General features: G+C 40.9%; 4 protein-coding genes across 10 annotated transcripts in view; 3 read left to right on the top strand and 1 right to left on the bottom strand.

The window, feature by feature from the left end:
* Positions 1–2,199: 2,199 nt before the first annotated feature.
* lmbr1l (limb development membrane protein 1-like) lies at positions 2,200–15,876 on the bottom strand. 2 transcript variants are annotated; one of them, XM_085259892.1, is made up of 17 exons: positions 15,622–15,876; positions 10,581–10,665; positions 8,757–8,790; positions 8,238–8,377; positions 7,695–7,798; positions 7,457–7,580; positions 7,295–7,363; positions 7,140–7,204; positions 6,415–6,487; positions 6,078–6,146; positions 5,875–5,951; positions 5,681–5,758; positions 5,499–5,572; positions 5,178–5,268; positions 5,029–5,095; positions 4,453–4,614; positions 2,200–3,887 (listed from the first exon to the last, which is right to left on the bottom strand). In XM_085259892.1, the coding sequence occupies exons 1-17, from the start codon at positions 15,682–15,684 to the stop codon at positions 3,802–3,804; spliced, it is 1,461 nt and encodes a 486-aa protein (XP_085116018.1). In that variant the 5' UTR covers positions 15,685–15,876; the 3' UTR covers positions 2,200–3,801. The 2 variants fall into 2 exon arrangements, with proteins under 2 accessions (XP_085116018.1, XP_085116017.1); XM_085259891.1 differs by having other exon boundaries at positions 6,060–6,146; positions 15,622–15,875.
* On the top strand, positions 15,390–19,002 carry dnajc22 (DnaJ (Hsp40) homolog, subfamily C, member 22). Of its 2 annotated transcripts, none has more exons than XM_085259901.1 (5): positions 15,390–15,509; positions 17,052–17,174; positions 17,639–18,245; positions 18,366–18,658; positions 18,745–19,002. In XM_085259901.1, exons 3-5 carry the CDS (start codon positions 17,696–17,698, stop codon positions 18,919–18,921), a joined length of 1,020 nt encoding a protein of 339 aa, XP_085116027.1. In that variant the 5' UTR covers positions 15,390–15,509; positions 17,052–17,174; positions 17,639–17,695; the 3' UTR covers positions 18,922–19,002. The 2 variants fall into 2 exon arrangements, with proteins under 2 accessions (XP_085116027.1, XP_085116026.1); XM_085259900.1 differs by having other exon boundaries at positions 15,401–15,960.
* Positions 19,003–19,143: 141 nt separating this feature from the next.
* ikzf4 (IKAROS family zinc finger 4) lies at positions 19,144–24,459 on the top strand. 5 transcript variants are annotated; one of them, XM_085259890.1, is made up of 8 exons: positions 19,144–19,628; positions 21,152–21,206; positions 21,305–21,412; positions 21,526–21,816; positions 21,946–22,113; positions 22,966–23,118; positions 23,257–23,388; positions 23,639–24,459. In XM_085259890.1, the coding sequence occupies exons 2-8, from the start codon at positions 21,167–21,169 to the stop codon at positions 24,457–24,459; spliced, it is 1,713 nt and encodes a 570-aa protein (XP_085116016.1). In that variant the 5' UTR covers positions 19,144–19,628; positions 21,152–21,166. The 5 variants fall into 5 exon arrangements, with proteins under 5 accessions (XP_085116016.1, XP_085116011.1, XP_085116014.1 ...); XM_085259885.1 differs by having other exon boundaries at positions 19,144–19,665; XM_085259888.1 differs by having other exon boundaries at positions 19,144–19,695.
* Positions 24,386–26,697, top strand: part of wnt10b (wingless-type MMTV integration site family, member 10b) — a 29,001-nt gene continuing 26,689 nt past the window's right edge. The window contains exon 1 of the mRNA XM_085259898.1: positions 24,386–24,489. Coding sequence (XP_085116024.1) covers positions 24,480–24,489 — 10 coding nt within the window. The 5' untranslated portion in view covers positions 24,386–24,479. The remainder of the gene's footprint in view (positions 24,490–26,697) is intronic.

Raw genomic sequence — 26,697 nt, 5'->3', positions numbered from 1 at the left:
ATTGAGGGGTGTCTCAAGACTTTTCCACACTAATGTGCAGATTAAATAAATCAAATTCAAATTCAAATTTTATTTGTCACACACACACAACCATACACAGTATGACATGGGGGTGAAATGCTTGTAGCTGTACAATGCCCGACCATTAAATGACAGAAGAAAAGTTTTACAATATTTACAATTTACTACAAAAATTTACAAATTAACTTAGGAAATACTGTTAAATACTGTTCACTTGGATTTCTCAGTGTCAATTGTGATGATAAGGTTTTTGAACCACTCACACAAAAACAAAGCTCAACACTGCATCCTTCACCCGATGAAACAAAAGGCCTGTGGCAGTCGACTGTGTGAAGCAAGTGTGCCGTGAGTGTGCACACAGGATGGCGGGCAGCTATAGCAAGTGGACAGTGTGGCCCATTATCAGCTGATTAGCGAGCAGGTCTCGCCTTTTCCGGAGTGATTCTGTATTTGCAAGTGTAGAAAAGAGGGAATAACAACCCTTAATGCACTTTGGCACAAACTTCAAATGACCGACTGTCAGGAAAGCTACTCTGTGTCTTTTCCCCCCCACTTCATTCTTATGTTTTGACAATAAAGATAGCCTATCTCATCCCATAACAAGCTGGCTGTTTCCCGCCTTTTCCCTGGCAGTCCCGACATGCATTACTACAGTGTGTTACCGAAAGGGACCGCTGAGACACTTTGATTGCATCGCTATCAAGCTTTACTTTCTGCTACGGTGGAATTGTGATATCTTAGTGTTACACCAACCACTTTCAAGGCTGACAGTGATAGTTAGGGTTGTTTTACAATGCAAATGTGTGCACACAGTGCTCCAGAAAGACAAATCATTCAATCCAGTTGGGCTGTAGCTGGTAAGCTCTTAAGGCTAAAGAAAAGAAAAGAAAAAAAAAAAAGATTCAAGCACAAACTGCACCATTTCTCCAAGGTGCAAAACTGGTTGTTGTCAAGAAGGACTTTCAGGAGCACAGAGGGCAAAAACCCTCATTAATAAAAAAAACAAAACAGGTTTAGCATCAATCACCAGAAGTCCGAAGTGCAATTTTCTAGTCACATTCAAAGAAAATGGAGAATAATGGGTGTAAATTCAAAATCACCAACTTTTAGCCCCATGATTAAATGCATCAGTCTGGGTTTGTTCAAATATAAAATCACATTTAACAAAATCTAAATTTTCACCCCGTTTCTGAAATCACACCAACAGTTCTTTCGTATGCACCTTTTAACTGCCTACAGCATAGGTGTCAAACTCTGGACCGCGGGCCAAATTTGGCCCGCAGCCTAATTACATTTGGCCCGTGAAGCCATACCAAATGACTATTAGAGCTGGCCTACTGGTATTATACAGCTAATATATATATTGTTTAGTATTAAGCTTTGCTTGTTCCATATTCAGTTTCTCAGCAAAACTTGTTTGAGTCCATAAGAAAAGATTCATTCTTATATCTGGAGCAATAAATATATTTCAATAAATATTACTGTTAGCCCGCGACTTTGTTCCAGATTTGAATTTTGGCCCACTGTGTATTTGAGTTTGACACCCCTGGCCTACAGTGTCACTTGCCTCAGAGTAACCGGCCTGCAGATGTCCGAGTAATGTTACGGCGACATCTGAGTTCATTTCCTGTTAGCAAAGGAAATGAAGTTCAAAAACAAAACCTAAACAAAATAATCTTAATTAAAACATCCAAAGAAGCAAAACAAGAGATGCAAGAAAAAAAAAATCAACAGGGAGAAATTAATCAGCTGGGGTTTTCTTGAACAGACTTTAGATAAAAAAGAAAGAAAAATAGGAAATGAACAATAGGCGAGGCAAAAGGAATGAAACAAAGGAGGTGGGTGGTGGGGATGTGAAGGAGTGATCGTAAGTGAACGCCGCTTCTCCTGATTTGGAAGGTTATCTGGCATTTGCATCAAAGTGGGGAAAGCATGGGCAACGGCTGCAGTGGCGTCGCGGGTGGACGCCGCTGACAGACAGGCCCAAATACAGCTTTCTTCTGCTGCTGATTAAAGTAGTGCACTAAAGGGTGGAGGGACACGGAGGACAGACGTCTCTTACCAGTAACACACCCACTACAGGCCACATGTTAGGAGATGTAACTGCATCAAAGAAATGAATAAATAATAATAACCTTGTTGTGCGTTCAAAGACAAAACAAAACGCATACAAAGAGGTCAAAAACACATTTTTATTGATTATTGTTCAAAAACATTCACGTAATAGTTTAAAAAAGTAGTATGTAGGAAAATCTGAAACAACAGCATTTCAAGTTTTCTTTTCAAAATCTTTCAGAACAACTAAACATTTTCTTTAACTGTTTGAAAAGAGAGTAGTAATAAATCAAAATGCAAAGTATGGATTCCCAAACAACCATAAATAATAAAAACAACACACAATGCCAGAAAAATCCATAAGAACTTTTTCAGAACAAGTGAAATGAGTAAACCTCAGAGTTGTCCACATATAATGCATACAATAACTAACCAGACAGAATTAGGGGTTATATTGCCATTGGACTTAAGAGATAGTGTCCCCTGCTGGTCAAACCAACAGCAAATAACCTGCTGATACAGCAGCAAAAGTAACCTGTGACACAGGATCACCAACACATATCAGATGATGAGATAATGCTGACAGTAGATAATCTAACCTCTAAAAAAAGCCTGACAGCCACATAGCTGTTCCAAAATATTCTGACATTATCTGATGCATTCACTCCAGTTTCCGACACAGAGGAATGAGATGAAAGCAAAATAAACATCACAGAAAATTAACTGAAAACATAACTTTTGCTAAAGTTAAAAAGTGTGCTTTTACATACACAATATTGCACTTTCCCCACACAAATGCTTAATGATTCACAGTTTGATTGGTTTTTTTAAGGCAGCGAGTTCCCACTAGTGAGTGTCACATGGCATTCAAATACATTTTATAAGACAAAGTGTAAAGCTTTCAGTTTTTTGTTTTTTTTGTAAAGTCAAGCCGTCGTACAAAATGCTCTTAATCCTACTGGTAACCTCAGTGTGTAAAAGACAAAGAAAAGAGCTCCAACACTGAGACCATCACGTCAACCTCACATTCCCTGTGTGTAACCCGCAGATCCGCAGACAACTGAACTGCTCTCTGTCCCATCAGCTCCCCACTAACGACTTCCTTTTATTAACCAACATAACACTGGTGCAGACTGGAACATCCAAACACATGGAAGTAGAAGATCTTCCAGTCTTAAAATAGTGGTGGTACTTAAAGAGGAAGGCGTGGGGAAGCCGCAAAGAAAGAGAGAGCACTCAGTCGACCTGAAGGAGGAAGAGGAAATTATGTCACAGCTACAATGCAATATTTTAAAATAACTCTGCTGACTTTCACATATGTCAGACAAACAGCTGCTAAAGGATCCTCTTTTTACAAAGCATGACTTTGCAGGGGCTCTGTTATCGTTGCTAATATGGCTTTAATCCCTTTTCCCCTCGATCCAGTCACACCTGTGACTCGGTAACCACTTGTACCAGTATTTGCCTTTGCAGTCAAAAAGCAGTATAAACTTGGACCCTGATATATTGGTCACTGAACACAGCATCAAGCGGTGCTCCCACTGGACACAGTGCAAACAGACTCACATTCTTCAGTCTCTTCACACGTGGTGACCTGATCCATGTACCAGCTGGCAAAGAGACTGAACTGTGAATGCCTTTAATCCGCCGGGTACACCTCTGAAATGGCTCAGTTTTTAAAGGTTAGGAAAGGCAGTCATGAGAAGGAAAAAAAACCCAAAAAAGTCACTGGATTTTAGACAATCCACTGGCCAGGAGGAGCCTGAAGGGGACGGTGGAGCGTGACACAGTTAAAGGTAGTCTGTGGAGACCTGTACAGAGAGAGAAACAAGGACTATAATATCACACAATCAAAAGGTGGAGCATTACATTTGCAAAGCTAGGAAAAATTGTGATTTAGGTGAATTGAAAGTCTATTAACCACAGAACAAAAGTATGCTGGGAGGCAATGGGAAAGTGCAGCAGAGCTGCCACAGCGCAGAGATGCTATCTGGAGTGTGAGGAAGGGGATTGTGTGTATGCATGTGTGAGTTTGGCGTGCCCATGCTCCGAGTGGTTGTTTGTGTTGGGTGGAGGTTTGGAGGGTGTGTGTGTGTGTGTGCTGTGAGGGGTCTAGGGCGGTGTGCCTGAAGGTCCCCAAGGAGACCTGACTCTCCTCCTGTCCCTTTACAATTTCCTGAAAGAATTGTATTCTTTCTATCTGAGGAAGAGAGACCAGCCCATAGGGAAATGGGGCCAAAGGTGGGGAAAGTTATGAAAGAGATATCCAAGTGCAATGAATTTAAGCACAGCTCAGTCTCACTGACAGAAAAAAAAGTATATGCTTACAAACGTTGTTCACTTTGCTTCATAAATTCAAAATGAAAGTAGACTGACCAAAGGCACGGATGAGCTCTCTTTGTACTGCCCAGGTGACCGTCTTTATCAGGGAGGCAGAGGTGAGGCCAGCAAACAGCATGTTGTATAGAAATACAACGTAGAAGTTCCCAAGCCAGTTATATCGACCAAAGTCTCCCAGTAGGTCGAAACGGGTGATCCCTAACACAAAATAACAGAAGCAAAACTTGTGAAAAATGTGCCAAAGCCCCAATTCACCTGCAGGCACAATATTCATGGCATACAAACGCCCTCCTGTGGACATCATTAAAACTACACAAATGCTTTCCATTTTATAGATGCAGTCAAAGCAGAGTCAGGGTAAACTTTTTATTTCATGTAACGTCAAAGACAATTGTTCAAAATGTTGTTGTTTTCCATTACAGTCTAACTAACTTATTAGTATTTCATGCACACAGTGCATTGTTAAGATTGTGTAATATACATAAACATAAACATTGACTATATGCTCAGTCACACATAACACACACAGAATTACAGAGGAGCAAAACTGTGGACAAGGCTAGAAACTTTGAAATGTTAATGCCCCACTTCTCATTTGTGCTTCATGCTTACCAAGAGTGCGTGAAAACACCGGCAGTGCAGAGCTCAGGATAAGCAGTGAAACACAGTTGGCGATTATCTGAAAAAAATTAGAGGTTACCATCTTTAGTGAAAACAACAGTTTCTGGATGAAATATGTGAGCCTGCTGACCACTGGGTACCTGTGTGAGGTTGGTGTCTTGTGCACGAGGCAGGAGGCCAGTGAAGAGAGGGGAACTATAGAAGCCCACCACTGAGGACACCATCAGATAACTGAAAATAATTAAGGATAACAGTGGAAGGCAGAGTGGTAAAGAGCACCCAAGAAGTAGGCTACAAAAAAAATAAAAGGTGCTTCCAATGTGTGAGTGTGACAGCATGAGTCAACATCACCCACGCCCTGGTGAAATATCAAGGGCATCCTGGTGAGTGGCTGCGCCAAATGTAGACAACTAATTAACTCTATGTGCACCCAATTGTAAGATGGGAGGATGAAAGGATACAGAATGAGAACTACTTGAACAGCAGCACCCAGTGAGCCAAACATTGAAAAGGAGGCCATCCCAAGGTGAGGGTCCTACAACACACAAAAATAACAATCCTCAATATATCATCACGACTAGCTGTAGCACATAAACCTTTAAAAGGGGCGCATTTATTAATTCTGTTTTGGCAGAAACTCCACCTCCATTCCTCTGGGCATGGCTGTTTCATCCAGCAGCAACTCCAGCACGTTGAAACAGACCATCAGCACACACATCACCTACAGACACAAGAGACAATTACAAAATAATACTTTAAAAAACAAAAAATAATTGTGGTCTTGATAAATTAAACTTAAAGTAGAATTGATGCTTATATTGATAGTCATGCAAGTACCGTCAGTGCGAGAAGCACAAGCATTGCAAGCGGGTAGCCCAGGTTCCGCTGCCATGGGGACGCTTTCCTCCGCATCTCTGTGGGGAAAACAAGAAAGACAGAAAAGCGACAACAACAAATGACTACACTCTGTAATCACTGTGCGAGAACTCCAGCAGAGAGACAGACTGTTCACCCAGTCTTACCCAGGGCGACGCGCTTACTCTGGACGGCTTGGTACTCTTTTTTCAGAGCCTCCATGTTCAGCTTGACCCAGCAGGATGTACTGCCACCTACAATCACACGCATGATGGTGGGAAGGAGAAAATGTCAACCAGTTAATTTAAGGATGAATATAAAAAACAAATAAATGTATTTATATAGCACCTTTCTACACTTAATGACCACCCCAGACTACACATTTTAACCACACATTGATAAAGTACTTTTTCCTATAGTCTTCAAACACCTCACATCCACGGCCAATTTTGAATAACCAATTAACCTAACAGAGAGAAGTAACCAGAGGAAACGTTCTTGTGAACACTATCACCTACTTACAGTTGATTTTCCTGGAGAGAGAGTCTTCCTCAAATGTGGTGCAGCTCAGAGTATCTTCAACATCTTCCAGCAGCTAGAGAGGACAGGACCAATCAGTCAATTCGATTTTTAATGAGTTCACAGGCACAAGTTGAAATGGTCATGTTCAGGTGTTCTGACACCACTGCAGTGAAATATAGCACAGACATTTAGGCCATTCACAGCAGTTTTTCACTGCTATTTGGGAAAGTTCAACATGTTCAAGTAAAGCCACGACCAAACAGTAGTACATACTGTTCTTTAAAGAGACTAGTATAAACCAATTATGTACATTTATTACATTAAGTCATGGTGCTCTGCATTTTAATAGACGTTGGAAAACTATTAATTAAACCTCAGAGGCATTAAAAGGTTTTGGTTTCAGAAGCTTCCCATTTTTAAAAACCAACCAACTCATTTGAATTGTTTACTAGCTATATGTAGCTTGCTCATTTACTTTGTGTACTCCCCTGACTAGTGTGCATCAACAGCACACTCAAAATTGATAATTCAGTATGCTTTCTTTAGTTGCACCTCATGTAATAAACACTACAAATTAACAACATGATTGGAACCAGCAGGAAGTGTGGATTTTGAAGATGGAACAAGTTGTGTTAGAAGAAAAGTTGTACTGACTCAGTGGGTTGCTAGCATAGCTTTAGACAACTAGACTTGTTTAAATTCAAGACACTGAGCCTGTGACTCACCCGTGGTTTGACTAGCAGGCTGCCCGTTACACTGAACATTCGTGACAACCCTAAGGGAGTGCACACTGAGGAGAGAAGCACAGAGATGATGATATGCAAAAGCCATAGAACCAGGTTTATAGCTACTCCACCAACTGTGAATGAGATATACTAACATAAAAGCAGCAGCACTCCAAAGAGAGAGATCCCCGAGTACAGATAGGGAAGGTAATACTCCCACAGGTCTGAAATCCAGAGAGAGAGAGATAGAGCATCACAAGTGGCTATATGAAACATATAAAAACTACCTGTCATTGAGGAATCTGTGGTTGACTCACCGTAGAGGCTCTTCCGGGCTATGTTGTCATGTAGGAGGGCTGATGCCACCCACACAATGCCCAGCACAAGCAGGGCCAGCAGCAACAGCAGCACAACTGCTTCATAAACTCGTGCCATTACACCCTACACAACCAAAGTAGATGATGTGTGAGCAGATGGGTGCGAAAACAGGCACTGTGGACTTGCATCTATAAATCATTTTGAGTCTCCAATGTGAGCTTGTGCTAAAAATGCTACCTTTCTGGATCCTGCAAATCCCTCGGACTCAGTGAAGAAATATGCAAAAGGCATGAGGAAGACCAGGGACAAGTTGGAGAAAAGGAAAACTAGGTTCCACAAACCTGTCAAGACAGATTTTTCATTTGTTATTTTTGGGGCAAACGCTGATTAGCATTAGTTTTAGCAGTACCCAGATCGGCCACCATGAGGCTCAGCCTTCCCAACACTGACAAGACTGTATACATACATTGCAATGTGCGATAATTACAGAACAAAATAAGCTAAAATCATTACAGCAAAGGTTACTTTCACATTAATCAGCACCACAGTTCTTCACAATGAGACACTGGCATTCCACTGAGATTGGAAAACTTGACTGAATTGAACAGTGAGGTCACAGCTTCTCTGTCAGTAATAATTATCAGTTTGGACACAGGCCTGTTTAATATTGATCTAGAGGGCATCACTACTGTTCATTCTGTTCCAGTTTTAAAACAGATCTCTATTTGATGTTATGTTTGGTGTCATCCCTGCTTAAAAAAAAAAAACAGACAGATGTACCATGAATAAGAGATCCATTGAGCCACTGCATGTAGTAGCTCTGTGGGAAGGTGAGCAGCACCTCATTGGACAGAATGGAAATGGGGAGAAGGAGCACAGCACAGACTGCAACAGACAGGGTGAATGTGCACAGCCACAGCCTGGAAAAAGAAGAAACACCATTTGTGAGTGTTGTGCATTTATTTATGTTTAGCCTCAAACACCACAGCGTAGATGAAAGGCTACAGTGGCCATGAATAAGGTAATATAGTGCCGGCGTGTAAGGACAAAGGGCAGAGTGACATGGAAGTCACACCATTACACACACACACACACACACACACACACACACACACACACACACACACACACACACACACACACACACACACACACACACACGGCAGGGCAATAAATCCAAAGCCAAATGGTATTGGGTCACTACACACGTCACACTGACTTGGTATCTGCTCAATCATATGGAGTGGGAGTGAGAACAGACTGATACCAGCTAGTTAATCAGTTGTGTTTTTCACTTACGCAATTTTGTTGACAGTGGCATCTTCGACATCATCTACAAGGGAACAGAGCAACACTCATTACATAACTGACAGACCTCAGTTTGTTTTCACATGTAACTACCTGACTTTTACATTGTAGGAAAGCCTAAGCACAGAACACATTCAGTGTGCGTGTGTTTGGGCGTGTGTAGAAGTGCAGCAAAAAGCAACGGCTTCAGAAAGGGGAGTAAGCGGGGGACGAGTATGTTTGGAACATTCTGTTCAAGCAAAACCCAGACTCTAATAAAACTGAACTACCTATAGGCAGGATACAGAAAGAGCGGGGAATTAAGAATACCAAACAAACACTTCTATAAATGTCTCCATTTCCTCTTTAAGCTTTAAAAAATGAATAAATGTTTAAGATCTTGCTACAAAGTTCATGTCTAAATTCACTATTTGAATTTCTGTAGCTCAGTACTACAGTATTTTCCTTACTGTATCAATATTGGCACAGAGGAGAAATATAGATATAGAAGATAAGCCTAAGGAGCAAAAACCAGTTCTTGAATCTTTATAGACAAAAACAACTTTGTGCAGTGCTGTTGCACAATTGTCATTTAGGCTGCAGGGCACAACTGTTCCATTGTTGTTGATGCACAAACTTTTTCAGCAGTGAGCTAATATATAGCAGGTTTTCCTCGCTCCCTATTTTAGAAAAAAAAAAAAAAAAGCATCTGGCCATCTCCCAGACTCCCACCCAATCACAGTGGAGCACAGAGACCTGACTAGTTGGACATCTCACATCTGCTTCCAATTGTGGGAAGTTATTGGATTTATTATGTAACTGTTGAAAGTTCTGCAGTCACACTTCAGCACTTTCAACATTTGTGTTAAACATTAAGAACTTTTTTTTTTACAATAAAATTATTTATAATGTTGCTTATGTACTTTGACACAATGGATTTTAAATCAAACAATCCAGCTGTGAATTAATTGTAGATTTTCCGCTGTTATAAAAGAAAACATTTACTGCCCAGCTCAGCACCAACAAAAGGCCTGAAAGATGACGGGAAGACAAATAAAGTCCATGAATACAGAATTACTTTGATGGTTACCAAAAAAACCTTCATAACATCTAAACAATTCAAGAGCAAAGAGGTAAGAGTGTTACTGTCAGTGTCTACAATACAGATTTACCTTCATGAAAATACAGAGGGTTCACAAAAAGGTGAAAACTTTTAGGACACCACAAAGATGGTGGAGGCAGTGTTACGACATGGGCATGTACACCAACAGTTATTACTTAACTGTAACTACATGAAGGTTGCTTATTAGCTATAGTGCTATTTTTATAATGTCTGTGTTCACCAAAACACATCTTACTACACTTTTCCAGACAGCGAAAAGTCAGAAAACAAAAAGCAAACATCTTTTGTCATGTGTATGGTTCACATGCTTTCAGCCTAACGAGGTGAATACATTTAGTTACTCTAGCCCTAAGCTCACAGCTGCCTTCCTGCTAGGGTGCATATGTGGTACATTCATGTATGCAAACAATATTGATTTTACTGCTTGCCTGAGCATTATTCAGGTTTCTGAAGACTCTTCAAATAAAGCTCAAAAGAAAAATCCTGCTGCAGCCTGCACACAAACTAGAAAACAAAGACTGCTCAAAATAGAATGGGTAATTTCTGAACAACACCTGTGCTTGGTTGAAAAGTATTGCCTACTTCCACCCACTCACCAATGTAGACAGTGTGCTTGTCAACATCATCACTGATTCTGCTGCAGGCAATTCTTTAGAAGCTTTTGATAGAAAACATTCTCACAGTGCAGTATTCGTGTGTTGCAGAAAACTCACCTGTGACAAACTCTGCAGTCTTCCTGAATTGGTTAAGGATGAGGTAGGACAGCATGTAAAGGCAAGTAAACAGGAGAACACAGATCTGCAGAAGAAACAGAGAAAATTCTAGTGTTATTTTTGCATTTAAAGGTCTGAGGACAGGCATTAAAAGGGACCAGTGTTTTACATAAATAAGATTAGCTATGTAAACCACCTGTCATGCTATGTTAATCAATGAGTCAATGAGCAATAGATTTACTTTAAACTGCTGACATGTCTGGTTTAGTGTAAGTTGGGAGAAAGCAGAGAAAAGACATTTGGGGATTACAGAATGTGTTCCTCACACAGTTGGCTATGCGAGTTTGCCTACGCCAAGAGAGACACAGATTACGTCTGAAGATTACCCATTTGGTCCAAAAAAAAAAAAAAAAAAAAAAAAAAAAAAAAAAGGTCACTGTGATAAACTGAGAAGGATTATGAGAGAGTAAAAGAGAGAAGGGTTAATGCCAGTGGGTGAGTGATCCCCCTCCACACTGCTTACCATTACGTTAAAGCAACAAATTTAGGTTAAACCAGTCTTCCACCAGCAATCTGTTGTCTGGGAAAGCCCTCAACATGCCAACTCTAATTAAATCTCTTTACATTAATACAACAATGGATCAAACCGCTGCCTGCCACAGATAAGACAATAAGCAAGCACCAATGGTAGCTCCTGCTCAGAAACGCACCCAAGTATAAAACATACCTGAGCAACTTGGACAAGCTCAGCAATGTAAGCTAAGCTGCTGAACGTGCAGAAGATGTGACCGTTTAATGCTGAATCCTGATTTATCTGACAGCTAAACTGTGTGGCATTAATTTCACGTCAATACATTTTTATCAGTGCAACAAAGTGTTGCTGTGAGTCATGAATGAACTGATGTTGCCAAACCACAAGTATCAATGAAAACATTCCTGTTCCAGAGCCTCTGGGGAGCCCTGTATGCACAGCACAATGAAGACGTTTGTCCCTAAGGTAACAACAGCAACAAACACAGAGGGAGAGGCTCTCTGCAGAAATACAACGTCGTATAAAACCTGTTGCTAAATCGAGTTTACACAAAAGTTTGTTATTTTAGTTTAATCTTGCACTTGCTGTGTGAGATAAAAAAAAAAAACAAACAGTTGAGAGTCTGTGCGAGAGGAAATGATCAGTGGCAGCACAAAAGCTGCACCATGGAAAAAACAAACGACTGTGCGCAACAACTAATCAGCTCAGTCTGCGTAAATTGTTGAATAATGCAGTCGGATTTAGAAAGGACCTTGTTATGGTTAATCCAACAACAAGAAAAGTAGAAAACAAAGGTTGGGTGAGAAACAGGTAGAGTGTGGTGGGGGGAAAACGTGCTAAATTGGCCATACTGAGAGCTGGCAGGCCACAGAGGGCTGCTGAGGGGAGAGTTTAGAGAATTTCAGGCTCTAGCGTGACACAAAGTGTCAGTGCAGACTATTTCACAATCCACAGAGTAATTCAAAAATTGTTCTGCCGAAGAAAACAAAAAACAGCTGAAGTGCAAATGTTCTCATCTCGCCCAGCCGTGCAGTTTGTGTGAAAATTTACAAAGGAGCAGAAGAACAGAGCAGAAATGTAATTTTGTTTCACCTCATTTAAACATGTGATGTGAATGACAAAGTTTCCTTGAATCCTTGAAGAACGAAGACAAAGCATCTCTTCCAAAACTGGACTCGCTTTTAAAGTAGACACCTTAAGCACAATTTAATGGTCTGCAATAATTATTAATTAATACTTAAGCGTTTCAATAGAGTCTCTCAATAACAAATAAACTAAAATAAATAAATAAATAAAAAATTAAGGGGGGGGGGGGGGGGGGATGATCCATCCAACACATTGTCCTCTGTTTTCCTTCTCTCAAAACTACTGCAGAAAGTCACTCCTAAGACTCAAACCCATCAGTTCTGAGCTATTATAGTTTTCAGTCAGAGCGCCTGAGACTCAGGTATTATACAAATATTACAGTGCTCTTTTCTAAGCGGGGAATAGATATCAGTGTGTGCTGATGCTGGCTGTTCCAGTTCTCTACTGCAAGATTTTATCATCATGACCTTTTATCGTGCTAGACACTGATCCTTCTTGATCCGACCAGGCTCAGGCTGTGGTCTGTGGATGAGCACTCCTAGCTCGGCTGTTTACCCCCACAGCCGAGCTACGCTCTCTGCGCTTCAATTTTCTACTATCTGCTGATACCCAAGATGATTTACAAGAACACAATCAGCTCAAGTGAAGACATGCACTTGGCTGTAATCGCACTTTCCCACTGATTATTAACTGTTTATTATGCCTTTGGCCAAACAGGTATAGTACATTTCATCGAATTAGAATTTGTTTGGAATTACTGTCGACTTTTAGGAATCCGGTACCAACTGGTCCAACTGGGAGGCTTCTGACCAGAAGCCAGAAAGTGTCATACTTCACATAAATACCGTCCCCCCCCCCCCTTTTAGTCAAGCACAGAATTTTACCACTTGTCTTCACTCCAACAAGATATCTAACTGATTATTATTATTAAACTACTCTCATCTGTTCTCATGACAGGCAAATAGCTGCAAGCATGTTTGTTGCATATAGAAATAGCCTTTATAGCATATCTTTGTCATGCACCTATGGAAAAATGTATCTACCCTGTGCATTGATACGTGCATTATTTTTCCATCACATTTCTTCAGAATCAAAAAAGAAGCACTAATGGAACAGCTGCTTGCATGCTTTGGATATCTAATACGAGAGCATTCTCAGTAGCTAAACCAGCATTTATATGCGTCGGCTAAGGACATGTTGTTATAAAAACATCTCTATTGGATGATACACGCCTCGTTGACTGCCTCTGGCCTGTTGGTAAATAAACAGACATTTAGAAATATCAGTGGCTGATGTTTGTAGTCTAACATCAGTTTTACACTAGCTTCAAATACAGAACTGTAAAAGACTGAAAGAATTTAAAACACTGTTTTCTTTTGTTTAGTTTTTGGCATCTCACAATTGACGCATATCTATTATTATATTATTTATGAATAAGAGTTACAATAATTACCCAAGTAAACCATTAGTTTATCCACAGAAACTCAGTCAGCAGCTGTTCTGATAGCCATTCAGTTATTTTAAAGCAAATATAAGTCAGTTTAGCTTCTCAAAGACCTTTTGGAATATTTCATTATAGGCTAAACAGCTGTAAAAAAATAATCATCAGATTAACTGATAACTAAAACAAATACAATGCAGTAAAATGGCAGCATGGTGGTGCGATGGTTGGCATCATCATCTCAAAGCAAGATGGTGCTGGGTTCGAATCCATTGGCTGTGGACTCTGTTCTACCTGTGTGCGTTTCCCTCCACAGTCCAGAGACATACCTGTTAGGTTGAATGGTGACTGTAAACTGGCCATGAGTGTAAATAGTTAGCTCTACCTCTCACCATATGACAGCTGGGATGGGCTTCAGCTCAACTGAAACCCCGACTTGGATAAGTGGAAAAAGATGGATGGAAGGAATTATTTTTATTTAATTATTTTTGGATATCAAAGAGTTGCTCTTCTACTTTTAAAAAAATGTCTCATCCAGCCTTTTTTGTTAGTGCAAAATATTATTCTCGGTCTAGCATACATGCACTTCTGCCACAGGTTTATGACTTTAAAATAAGCTGATTAAAGATAGGCTTGGCCTAAAGCCATTAATAACCAGAGGTGCTGGGGCAGCTGACAAGCCTGAGAGGAAGTACTGTGATGAGGAGGTAAGCTGGAGACTTGAGACTTGCCACTTGCTAATAGCATTAGGTATTTGAAAGGGACAATGACAAAACAAGGGCATTAGAAGAAATGCAAGCACTTTATTTGCTGTTCATTTGGTTTTGGTTTATTAATAACTGCATCCTATCTATCACTGAAAATATATACCGCCTACCAAATGTAGAATACTATTTTAAGTGATATTTTCCAGAGGATGTAATCTTGCTTCTGATACCTAATGTGGGCAGACAAAAAAGCCACCAACAGCCCTAATGTGCAAATATCTCAGCCTACCACTTAAAAAAAAAAAAAAAAAAAAAAGGGGGGGGGGGTGGTTTCCTAGTCTGTTGGGAAAAAAAACCTACATTCTTTAGAGGTTTCACAGTTAAAAGCAAGAATTTGACTCGTCATACAAATAAAAGCAGTCTAACTGATCACAATCTTAATGTATGTTCTTTTGGATTCAGTAAGCCCTGTTCTGATTTCTTTGCTGCTGCAGTGACTCAATCTCCCACAGGAATCACTATTTTTCATATTATACAACTCATCTATACACACACACACACACACACACACACACACACACACACACACACACACACACACACACACACACACACACACGTTGTTCCTTAAAACCTCACATTTTTTTCACCTCATGATCTTCTGCAAACCAGAACGAACTACCTGGAGCTGAGCAAAGCAAACCAAGTTGATGAATCGACTCCTGATGCTAAGATACGAAGGTGATAAAGTGTTGCCTGACGATGCTTTTATGATAGGCTGGTTCAGCAATCTCCAATCTCAGTAGTCGGGCTCCCGTCTGATGTGATGTGAGGGTTAAAGGTCAGGAGCCGTGTGCTTTGCTGTAACTGAACCGAGTCTAAGGTTCAAATAGTTGCTGTTGCTATTATACAAAACTGCGATAAAACAGCAGAGGGGAAAAAAAGAGCATCAACAGTAACAAAATGCTGTGCCTCTCTGCTGCCTGCTCACCAGCTGTATCCGTGCAACAGTTAAAGTTTGAACATGGGTTAAGCTAGCCCAGGGAGCGAGCACATTTCAATCGTTATCATCACTTTTTTTTAAGTGACTTCAAACTTGTTATCGCTTGAGAAAGTAAGACGTGCAGTCTACAGCTGAGAAACAAAAGTCGTGCTACCGCTAGGTAAAGTGAAATAAACAGCGTTAACTGAGGCGACTTTCTTACAGTGATGCGACGTTTGCGGGGGGCTCATAAGCATAGTCACTGACGGTTGGGTTGGTTCGGCGTTACTTACTATAGTCTCCCGGACACGGTTGTGGAAAAGTTGCTCTCTAACCGACACGTCGTCCGTTTCCATTCTCCGAAACCATAACAGTGTCCTCAGGCTTAAAAGCGCTGGAGGCGGGTGGAATTGTTAAAAAGTTGAGCGACTTCGCATCTTCTCTGGATATGCTGTTGATGTGTAGCTAGCAGAGCTCGCTCGGTTTTAAAGAGCTAACCTGCTGCTGCAAGGCTGCTCAGCTCCGACGAAAGCCCAGCAAAGGAGGGGTCGCAGGGGGCGGGGCCACGGGAGCTTATTGTTTTGGCAGTCCAGCGATTTGAAATATTAATGTGGACCCAGCCTACTTTCCAGGTATGCGTGTGGTCCACACCCACTGACTGAACAGGTAGCTACACTTGGCTAAAACTAATTTAGAGAGATGCTGGTCGCATTAACTTACCCTCACTGATATAAATGGGGTGCACAGAACGTACAAAAATTAAAAAATTAAATGAGAATCATCTCCTCTCCTCTCCTAGACACCTTTAACGAAACGGAATATGACCTTAATGAAAACTAGGTTTATTTCAGATGCACATGGTTGTTTTAGATTGGTGTGCCTAATATATTATCAAACATTTTCTGACTATTGGGGTATTAATATCAGGGTCAATTGGGGTTTTTCTTGGCTCATAAGTGGTCACTGGGGTTCTGCACACATAAATACCCCTGGTCAGTATATAGTTAAGGTAAGGAGCCTTTGTTAGGTTACATCACTGAAGTATGTGTATTTTGTTTTTTATATTTTTGGCCATTTTCCAAAACAAAATGTTTTTATTCTTGAGGAAATTGAACATCAAGCAAGTTGTTCCCCTATTATAGTTCTGGTGATAATTCTTTGATGGAAGGCTAAACAATACCATCATAGGCAAAAGTTTAATAAGTTTTAAACCTTTATTTCTGTCTGGACTAAATTATTATTATTAACAAATATATTCCCGCACACAAGGATACTACTTATATCACATACAGTTAGCCTCATAATCAGGCATAATGCTAAGTATTACTGATGTATTAATAATATTTATCTCATATTTTAGCTTATATGATAATGAATATCACTTTACAAAATAAAAGTGCTTTGCTTTGATTTAAAAAAATACGATATAACTTGAGTTTTATACTTTAAGCTTGTATTATACACCTTTAAGTAAAATTGTACAGAAAAAGTGAAGTTGTTTTAGGCTTCACTGGGGAGCAGGATTATACTCTTATCCTATGCTGAAGTTTAGCATACAGGCCTAAGGCTATGTCCTTATTTTCCTTACAAAATAAACTTAAGCCCTCTTTGAAGCATTGTCAACAGTGTCCTTTTTTCTTCATAAATGTCGCTTTTAGCCTTTTTACTTGTCTTATCAGTTTAAATGATTACAGGCTCGTGTTGATGTGCTTTGTGCACTCAGGCCGCTGCGCAATCCCATTGTCATGATCCAAAGTCCAACTATTGCAACAACATGCAGCAACTTCAACTACGGAAAGCACTGGAAAAGGATTTCTCTGGATAAGGATTTGAAATTATGGGCTCAGTAAGTAACAAACTCTTTTTTAAAATACAATTTGGATGTATAAGAACAGCAAATATCTTCGATTGATCAGAAAAGATAGTTGCACTCTTTGTCAAAAATGGTATGTTTTGGATCACATAATGAGTTGAGTAAAACTAACAATACACAGCATGAGCTAAGATAAATCCCCCTTATATAATATATTATTTAACCAGGGAAGTGGATGGCAGAGATTAAAAATCTGAGTGTCCTGGCAAAGACCAACAGACAGATCACAGAGGAGGGTGTAACACAGTATAGTTGTGAAACTAAATAAATAAATAAAATGTTAGCAGGCGATGTAAGCGCATGGGATTAAAGATCAAAGCCAATAAATTATAAGCTGAACATTTCCATTTTAATTATTTGATTAAAGTATAATATAATTATAAAACACTGATGGAGGTTTGGAGGTATAACTAACACTTTTTGTTACTCTATTGCAGGTATGTATCAAGGATGACTAATATTCACCTGTACAGGAGGTAATCTTCTGAGGCCTCATGGTAAAAAGTATAATTGTTGCCTACACCCTGTGGGCAGTAGGTGGGCCTTTGGGCCTTCACCATTTGTACTTAGGTAGAGACACCCATGCTCTGCTATGGATGCTAACACTAGGAGGATTTGGATTTGGGTGGGTCAGGGAATTTATACGCATCCCTGCTTATGTTAGTGAGGCCAATCAAGAAGGAAATAAAGAGAGAAAAAGGCCTCCCACCTCAATCCCTCCTCCTGTGAGTCCTGTCAGATTTGCAGGACAGGTGTGTGTTGGAGTCTACTTTGGCACTGTGGCCATGATAGGACTGAACTCCCTCAGTTTCTTCTACTTGATTGTGTTGCCTTTATGTGTGGGTGCAGGGGTGCATCTGGTGTCCAATGTTGGCCAGCAGACATCCGATCTCCAAAAGACTTTGACTTCTTGTCTCGCAACCTCCCTGCTATTCTATGGCAGCACATTATCTCCTCTTCCTATAAGCTTGGCTGCCAGTGTCACTGCTGCAAAGCACCGCACGTTCAAACCTCCACGGACACCTGGGAGCAAACAGAAATTAGGTGGGCTGGTTTCACCAATCTGAGATGATTGGATGATTTTACTATGCACGTCGATAATAATCATTCTGATTCAGTTTTAAGTGGCTTCCTGAAGTTAAATATTTTTTGTTCCAACCTCAGGTCCACGGCTTTATAGGATCGGTCTAGGTTGGCTGGCCTTCTCTGCCCCGCTGGCTTACTGTATTTTCCACAACACCACAGCCACCCTGTACTATCTGTCTGACTCTATAGCAGCACTGCTGGATATTTTATGGTTCCTGCCTTGGCTCAGAAGTGTGTTGGAGTACCTTCTTTTAATGCCATATCGGATATTGTGTGTGCTTACTGGAGGAGGGTACTATGAAGATGCCTGGAGGAAGGTGCTAGAAATACTGCTCAAAGAATACACTGAGAGAGAGAAAGAGGCACTGAAGGTAAGAAATGCATGCTGTAAATAGGTCTACATTTTCTGCTTGCCATTTAGCCCGTTTCATCTGGATTTATTGTATTTATGTTGCAGATATTGTCTCTGGGAGCAGAGGCCTCTCTTGAGGAGATATCCCGAAGTTATAGGGAGCTGGCCAAGAAGTGGCATCCGGACCACAACCCCAGCAAGGATGCTGAGGAAATATTTGTGAAGCTCCAGGAGGCTTATGAGGTCCTTCTACGTTGGCACAGGCCCAATCGATTCAATTAGTTGCCTTTTATTCATTGGGGGCTTGCTTGCGTTGTCATTATTTTTTATTGTTCATGAAAAAATAAATCAAGGGCACGCACAGACACTTGTACTTTGTGGTTTATAACACTTATCGACTGTGTGTTTCACAGCTGTCCAGTCCATTATTCAATTCTGGACCATGCAGCAGTTTGCTGCCACCTCCTGGGGCTAAAGATGAAGTGTAATTGTAAACCACCTCATGATAACATTTCACCTGCTTTTATTTTAATATCTGCTTGCTTTCTGTAAGACGCGTGTACATGTAGTGTTTATACAGGCGCACTGTATATTTACATATGCCATTTTTTGTTTTTTATTAAACATTTGAGGGTCACTCAGCGTATTGCATCAAGTATTTCACAAAATATATTCATGCGCAGCAGCAATTTGCGGTGCAGAGTCCGACATGATCTAAAAGCACACATTTCACCCTCATTATGACCACAACTCCGCAAAGAAGACACGCATCGATGAATTCGGCAATCACCGACTCAGGAGCTCTGTTGTACAATTATTTGGTCTGTATCCCAGCATGGGCCCGGAAGTTGTTTGGGATTCCGATTCCCAGGTAAAAAAAAAAAAGAAAGAAAGAAAAAAAAAAGAAAAAAATCCCGGAGATGCTGTCGCCGCCTGGGAAAACAAACAGCTATTCAGACAATTAAAGGAAAACACCGATCGGTCGCCAGGTAAGGAAGAGGCTCGTGGACTCCGCTGCGGCTCTTGGTAAGACCATCCGTCGGTGTTAATTTGGAGGTACGGCATGTTTTTTAGTAGTTGGTAGGGTGAATGCCATTTGTCGTGTGGTCGGGTGCCATAGCAACGGCTCATGAGAAACATTGTATAGCCCAGGCCAGTTTTGACGTGCTCAGTGTTGGATGACAGCCGCGTTCATGCGGAGGACGTGGACAATCGCAACTCTTGCAACAAATTGCCGTTGTGAGCCGATTGTTGTCAGAACTAAGCAAATCCAGCGAGCAGCTAAAACAAGTAGCTACCCTGCGTGTGGAGAGCCATGGCAGTTATTTGTAAATGCAGGAATATCTTTTATTGCACATAGTCGCTCGGGTTGGGGCAGCAAGGTTTGTCAAGCAAGGGGCGGCAATGGTGCGCGTCCCTTATTTTTTTCTATTATTCTTTTTCTTTTATTTCTTTTTTGTTTTTTTTAATCGCCGTGCCCTGGTGTGACTGGCGCGTCTCCCGGCTGCATCAGCGCCTGTTGCTCCCCATGCGCGGCCAATGACAGGATATTAATTTTTTTTCCCTGTGATGTGTTGTCTCCGCCCCCCTCCCTCCACGATCACTCCAAAGTCTCCTCTGTCCACTGCTGTCATCCATTTGAGCAAAAGGTGCAGCCTTGAACGTCTTGTGCTTTTGCTTATCTCGTCTTTGAAATTGTGTTCATCGTTACAGCATCGCCTATTCTGGTCAATGACAGTGAGCACAGGCTACTGTATGTCTGAAGACGCTGTAACTCAGCAACGCCTGTGTAGTCTGGTCTTGGTGTAGTCTGCATACCTCACTTTATTTGCTGTGTAACAATCGTTTTATGGAGGCCTGGCATAGATTCAGCCTACTGCATCATCATCATCATCATCATCATCATAATAATAAAAACAATAAGTGCAAATTGACAAACTTGATCCATCAATAAAAAATAATATTGTAACTATGTTGTATCTCATACATAATGTAATGTAATACAGCATAATGCAGTATAACTTCAACATTGTAATGTAATCTAATATACATACAGTGCACTGTTAGTATCAAATCAGGCACATAGTCTTGTTGTGGTTGCACACTGGAATGCCTCATAGTTAAAGCCTCGGCAGCTATCCTCTCTACTTCTGCGAGCTTTAACTCCTCCTTCAGCTCTCTTGGCCATAAATGTGGAGCCTCTCATAGTCATTTGCTTGGCGGAGAAGAATCGAAAGGATACAGACATCGTAGGGGAGACCTGAAGTTTACTATAATACTTTGTCATTTTTTTAAGTGAACTTATTAGAGAAAGCATACATTTATTTATTTCTTTTTGAACCATATTCTTGAAGCAACAGGCTGTTGTGTAAAAGTACATTTTATATAATTATCCAAGGTGTGATACAGAATTTTTACAGGAGTGCAATTTCAGTCTGTTTGATTCAGAAAGTATAACTATGAATGGCAAACCATAGTATTTACAGTCTGCCTTTAAACTGTATTTCTGTAGGCATCTGGTGAGAGAATGAATGCTGATGACTGCAATGGACGCTCATACACACAAGGTAATTGTAGATATAAAGGAAAAACTACTGTACGCTGGTGTGTGCTGTCTACAGACTTTCATGTTTACTTTAATAACGTGGGCATATTTGTATTTCAGGTAATGGAGGAGAATCATCAACAGAACAGGATTTTTATGGCGGGCTGCAGGGCCCTTCTGCGAGATCTCCAAACAGTCAGCAGTCCTCACCACACCGCTCCCTTAGTGGTTAGTTATCATTCCTTTGTTACATTGCAGCCATACGGTTGTATAGAATACCTTTTTCATGTTACATAAGTAAGTAAATATATATCTCTTCCTCTCCTTCTCTCTTTACAAAGCAAACTCCATCAAGGTTGAGTTGTGCAGTGATGGCGCTCCACAGCCAGAGAAGAAAGAGGCTGTGAGGATCGACGGCGGGAATAATGACCAGGGAGACCCCATGGAAGAAGCCAGTGCAGAGTTTGCTGGGGCTGGAAGAGACCTAGCAAGCATATACAGTGAGATGGCCAGTCCAAATTCGGCTTCACCAGGACCTATCAGGTTGCCCAATGGGAAGCTCCAGTGTGAGGTGTGCGGGATGATCTGCATTGGACCTAACGTGCTGATGGTGCACAAGCGTAGCCACACAGGTAAGAAAAAAAAGAAGGACCCCCCCCCCAGCAAGGCAGTTTTTAAATAAATGAAAGACAAGTATCAGTTGAGTGCAATGCCCAGTGGGATTTGCATCTCACATCCTCTTTCCATCCATGTGTTCACAGGGGAGCGACCATTCCAGTGTAACCAGTGTGGAGCTTCCTTCACCCAGAAGGGAAACCTGTTGCGCCACATTAAATTGCATTCAGGAGAGAAGCCTTTCAAATGTCCCGTTTGCAATTACGCTTGCCGTCGGAGAGATGCACTGGCTGGACATCTGCGCACACATGCAGGTAAATGAGTGACCTCCCAAACAGCAAAATTATTCTTCTTTAACACTTGAGCCAGATTGTCAAGTGCTACACTCACATCACATATGGACAGTTTGGAATCTACATACATAATCTGGCCAGACAACTCTGGTGGATAGCATGGAGAACAGCCAGAATCAGCTGAGAGCTCTGGGCTTTTATAGCCATACAACAGCACCTAACACATCATATACAGTCCATGGAGAGATTTTTTCACAAATGTACTTGTTTAGTTATTGTTGCTGCAAAGTAATACGATTCCATAGCGTGAACACGTGCAATGTGTGACACAGAGGTAAGCAGTAAAAGTGGAGCTCTATTAGAAAGGTCCATTTCCCCCTTCTTTCTATCTCAGAGGAAATAGGTCTTTATGAGAGTTTTCTGTAAAACACATGACAGAATATGACATTTAACAGTATCAAAACAGGAAATCCTGCTGGTGCTCTTGAACAGATATTCACAGGTGTTCAAATACAGTCTTGTTACAGTAGGTCTTGGTCGCTCTCCTCAGGTCTCAAAAGGTTCATTTTCAAAGAAAAGATGATTACAAACTGGATTTCAGTGAATTGACGTCAGTCTTTCCGACAGCTTACTAGGGTGGAACCTTGCGGTAAAGGTTTAGGCGTTTTTTTCTGTCAAGTAACATAGGTCAGTTTCAGGAATTGCTAGTCAGGGGGGAAATCCAAACCTTTTTTTCATTCAAAAAAATTCCCCCAACTATAAATAAATAAACAACAATTAGTCCTATATTTATTCAACAAGTTCCACCAGCTATGGCAACTTATTAGCTATTCTAGATGAAATCAATATAATGTTTTTTTCTTTGAATTACAGTTCCTTCTCCGACGGTGGGAAAACCTTTCAAGTGCAGCTACTGTAGCCGCAGCTACAAGCAACAAAGCACACTGGAGGAACATCTGGAGCGCTGCCATACTTATCAAAAGAGTCTGGACCAAAAGGCGGTTGTCAACACACAGACAGCAAAGGGTAATACATGGCATATAACATAAAACTCACTATTGTTACATAAAACTAACTCATTTCTGACTTCATGCATATTGTAAATGCTAGCTTACACATAATTTGGCAATAGATTAATGTTTGACTGATGTTTTCTGTTCGTAGGTGAAGAGTCAGTAAATATGGGGACAGCTATTAAACCTGAACTCCAGCCAACCAATGACAAAATCCAGTTTGTGGATCGACTGGCTATAAGCATCACGAAACGTAAGAGGTCAACGCCACAGAAGTTTTTGGGTGAGTTTTTTTTGAGTGAAGTAGAAGTAGAAATATATTAGTAAGCCTATTCTTATTCTGTTTGATATCTTTGTTATGTTATACAGTACAAGTGACATATATTTTTAGCTTCATAAGAGCTAAGCAGTTTTACATCCTTGTGCCAAATGGAGACACTGGGATTCAGTTGTGCCAAGACAGCTGGTCAAATATCTTTTTTTTAACAATTTGGGGCACGCTTTGCTTCAACCGATATTTCTTCTTTTCATAGGCGAAAAGCACATGCACCTTGACCCACTCGAAGCACCTTACGAATTGTCGTCTGGCTCTGAAAAAGAGGGAGACCTCATGACTTCACAGTCTGTTGGCAACTCAACTGTGCTGGCCGGTTCACAGCTACACTGTGCCAGGGTTAAAGGTGAGAACCACGAGTCGCCTGCTCTGTCTCAGCTCCATCCCACCTTCCTGTCTGAGCTCCGCACAGTCATGGGTTCCATCGGCAGCAACGTGACCCCTCATGGCCCTCGGGCCCATGGCGGAGGTGGGCTGGCACCAATGTCTCTTGGCCTGGCTGTGCGGGAGGCAGGTGAAGGCCGCGATGACCAGCCAACAGCACACAGCCACACCACCTCACCCAACGGCTGCCCCGACTCCACAGACACAGAGAGCACAGCAGAAGAGCAGAGCACAAGGGCTGCTGCCCCGACAAGTACCTCCAACAACCACCACCTCCACTACCAAACCTCAGCACTGCCCCGCAGCCATCCCACTTCCAGCCCCAGCCAGGCCAAAGACTTGGACCCAGAGTGGGAGAGAGCGTGTCCTGTGCCCCCCACCATAGTAAAGAGGAGCCCTGGCTCGCCCATTTCTTCCAGGGACACTGTGCAGGTGTTAGACCGGGATGGCAGGCAGGTGCGCTCCTTCCACTGTCGGCATTGCCGCATCCTCTTTCTGGACCATGTCATGTTTACCATCCACATGGGCTGCCACGGCTTCCGCCAGCCATTCGAATGCAACATCTGTGGCCACCGCAGCCAGGACCGCTACGAGTTCTCATCACACATCAGCCGTGGAGAGCACCAGGTGGGCTGAGGAGAGGGGACGCTGGCAGGATGAGGAGAGGTGACTGCTGCTCTATAAAGTTGTTGGCTCACGTTTGTTCTGCACCAGATCAGTTGCTTTAAATCCTGTGTGATTTTATTGTAAGAGAATTTATTGTACCAAGGCAGACGCGAGTGAAGAAACTTAGTACTGCACCAGTCAAAGTTTAGCAGAGACAAATTACGATTGATTGCACTCCCATATCAAATCATACTGCAAAACCCCTGGTTTTGCTTTAAAAGTGCCTTCTTTGGGGATTTCCTCTTAAGTGAAAAAAAAAATTAGGGGGGTCTGGTGCTCAAAAATCTTGACTAGCCATCTTTTCCTAAGTGATTATGAGTAGTTAGCACTTTTAGGAGATGCGGTTAAGAAAAACATGGCATGTACATTTTAAGAAATATATTGCTTAGCGTGCACTAAGAGCTTCATTTTTGTTGCTGCGGAGGGTATTTTGTGAATTGTGTCAGGTACGCTTAATATGCACTGAGAGCTTTGTGCCTCTATGTTCAGGAGGAGCTTTGGTCACAGACAAAGCACAGAAAGGGATTGCCTTAACTCCTACAGTGGTGCGCTGCTGTAGGAATACATATTGTTTACAGCATGGTTTTAACAGTTTGTGGAGTCAACTCAAAGGAAAATCGAAGAGGAAATGAACTCAAAAATGGCAGTTCAGGGCTGAATTATAGCTAAAAAGTAGTTGGCTTTGGATTTTAAAGTGAGCCTTAGAAGACTGGTGCAGATCAGACCATGAGCCATGCAGTGTACATTAAGAGCCCGACTGAGATAGCCCAGGGTGCTATACCTATACAGGATTGCACTTTTAGGTTCCCTGCTTATATATGAACATCTTTGCTGAAGCACTTGATGGCTTTTACAATTTTTTTTCTTGATTGTTCGACTGCACTGATGAATCGCATATTACTCACAACAACTGGTCCTCTAATTTGCAACACCAGTATATTTCTAACGAAGCCGGCCTTCTACAGAGTCCTACAGCGGTCTGCACTCAAGTTTGCTGCATTGTGTGACTGATAATTAAATATCAGTTCAACTAAAACCATCCTTTTGTGGTTTCGCACTCAGCGGTTAAAGCTGAGATTTTAGACAGTTTCCATAATATAAGTGAGTTAATAAATTATTTAAAAAATAATTAACAATGAATCACTTTGGATATGTTCAGTTGTCACTTGTGGTTATCTATTTAGTGTTGTTTGTTTCAGCCTTGGTGTATTTAATCAGCTATATTCCAAAACTTATCCAGCATATTCCTCAAGTCCATGAAATGTTACCTCCTGCTTCTTTATAGCACCCAAATACCTTATTGCTACAGTATGGTGAGTTATCTGACAATGTTAATATTGGGAACATGAATGAGACCAAACTCAGTATTCTTGTTATTGTGGGTTTGCTGCTTCATAGTTTTAACTTGATTTCCTTTAATAGCAAGCAAAATGTACTTGAAACTGTTTGAGAAAAAAAGTAAATCTAAAAATGCACTTGGTTTGATAAGTAGAGAAACGTGTGTGTGCGTGTGAATGGAATATAGCATGTGTGCTTGTCATTTTCTGCTTTTATCTAAATTGTGAATTATTTTTGAAATGTGAAGTAATTTCAAGAAGTGAAAGTGAGGCATGGGTTTTTGTCTCCTTGTGTGGACTCAATGTTATACAATATTTTGTGAATGATGTAACATGACAAAACACTTTACCTCAAAGTTCAAGATGTACAACTGCCTCATTATTTTAAAAAAAAGAAGTCATGTTGCTTTCAAAGATGTTCTTGCAGTTACAAATGCGCGCCCCTCGATATTCTAAAAAACTTTTTACTGTCAATAAAGTTACATTTATTGTAAATGGGATTTTTACATTTTTTTTCCTCTCAAGAATATCTTCTTTTAATCTTGAACAATAATGTTACAATACAGATTTGAACTACAAAATGACAAAGATACACGTTATCCTTTCTAGTGGCGAGTTTAATATTTTATCTATTACAGCCGTGTTCTTTTGGATACAAATCAAATTCAGACTATATTAGACATATACAATACATTTAGCGAATATGTACAGTGTAGTTTTAATACAATTTAACTTGACACGATTTACATATGTTTGTATTAACCAGTTTAAATGTTAATCTGAGGCGTGTATTCACCATTTGAGTGAATCGCAATCCGCTGGTGAAATGTTGCTTTCCAGAATTGTTTGATGCAATTAGATTGTAATGTGA

Source organism: Mchenga conophoros, linkage group LG20 (genome assembly GCF_057382185.1).
Source record: "Mchenga conophoros isolate Kocher_MC1m ecotype Shallow Benthic linkage group LG20, M_conophoros_male_GT1.1, whole genome shotgun sequence".
NCBI classification, from domain to species: Eukaryota; Metazoa; Chordata; class Actinopteri; order Cichliformes; family Cichlidae; genus Mchenga; species Mchenga conophoros.
This window is presented reverse-complemented; position numbering and strand designations above follow the sequence as displayed.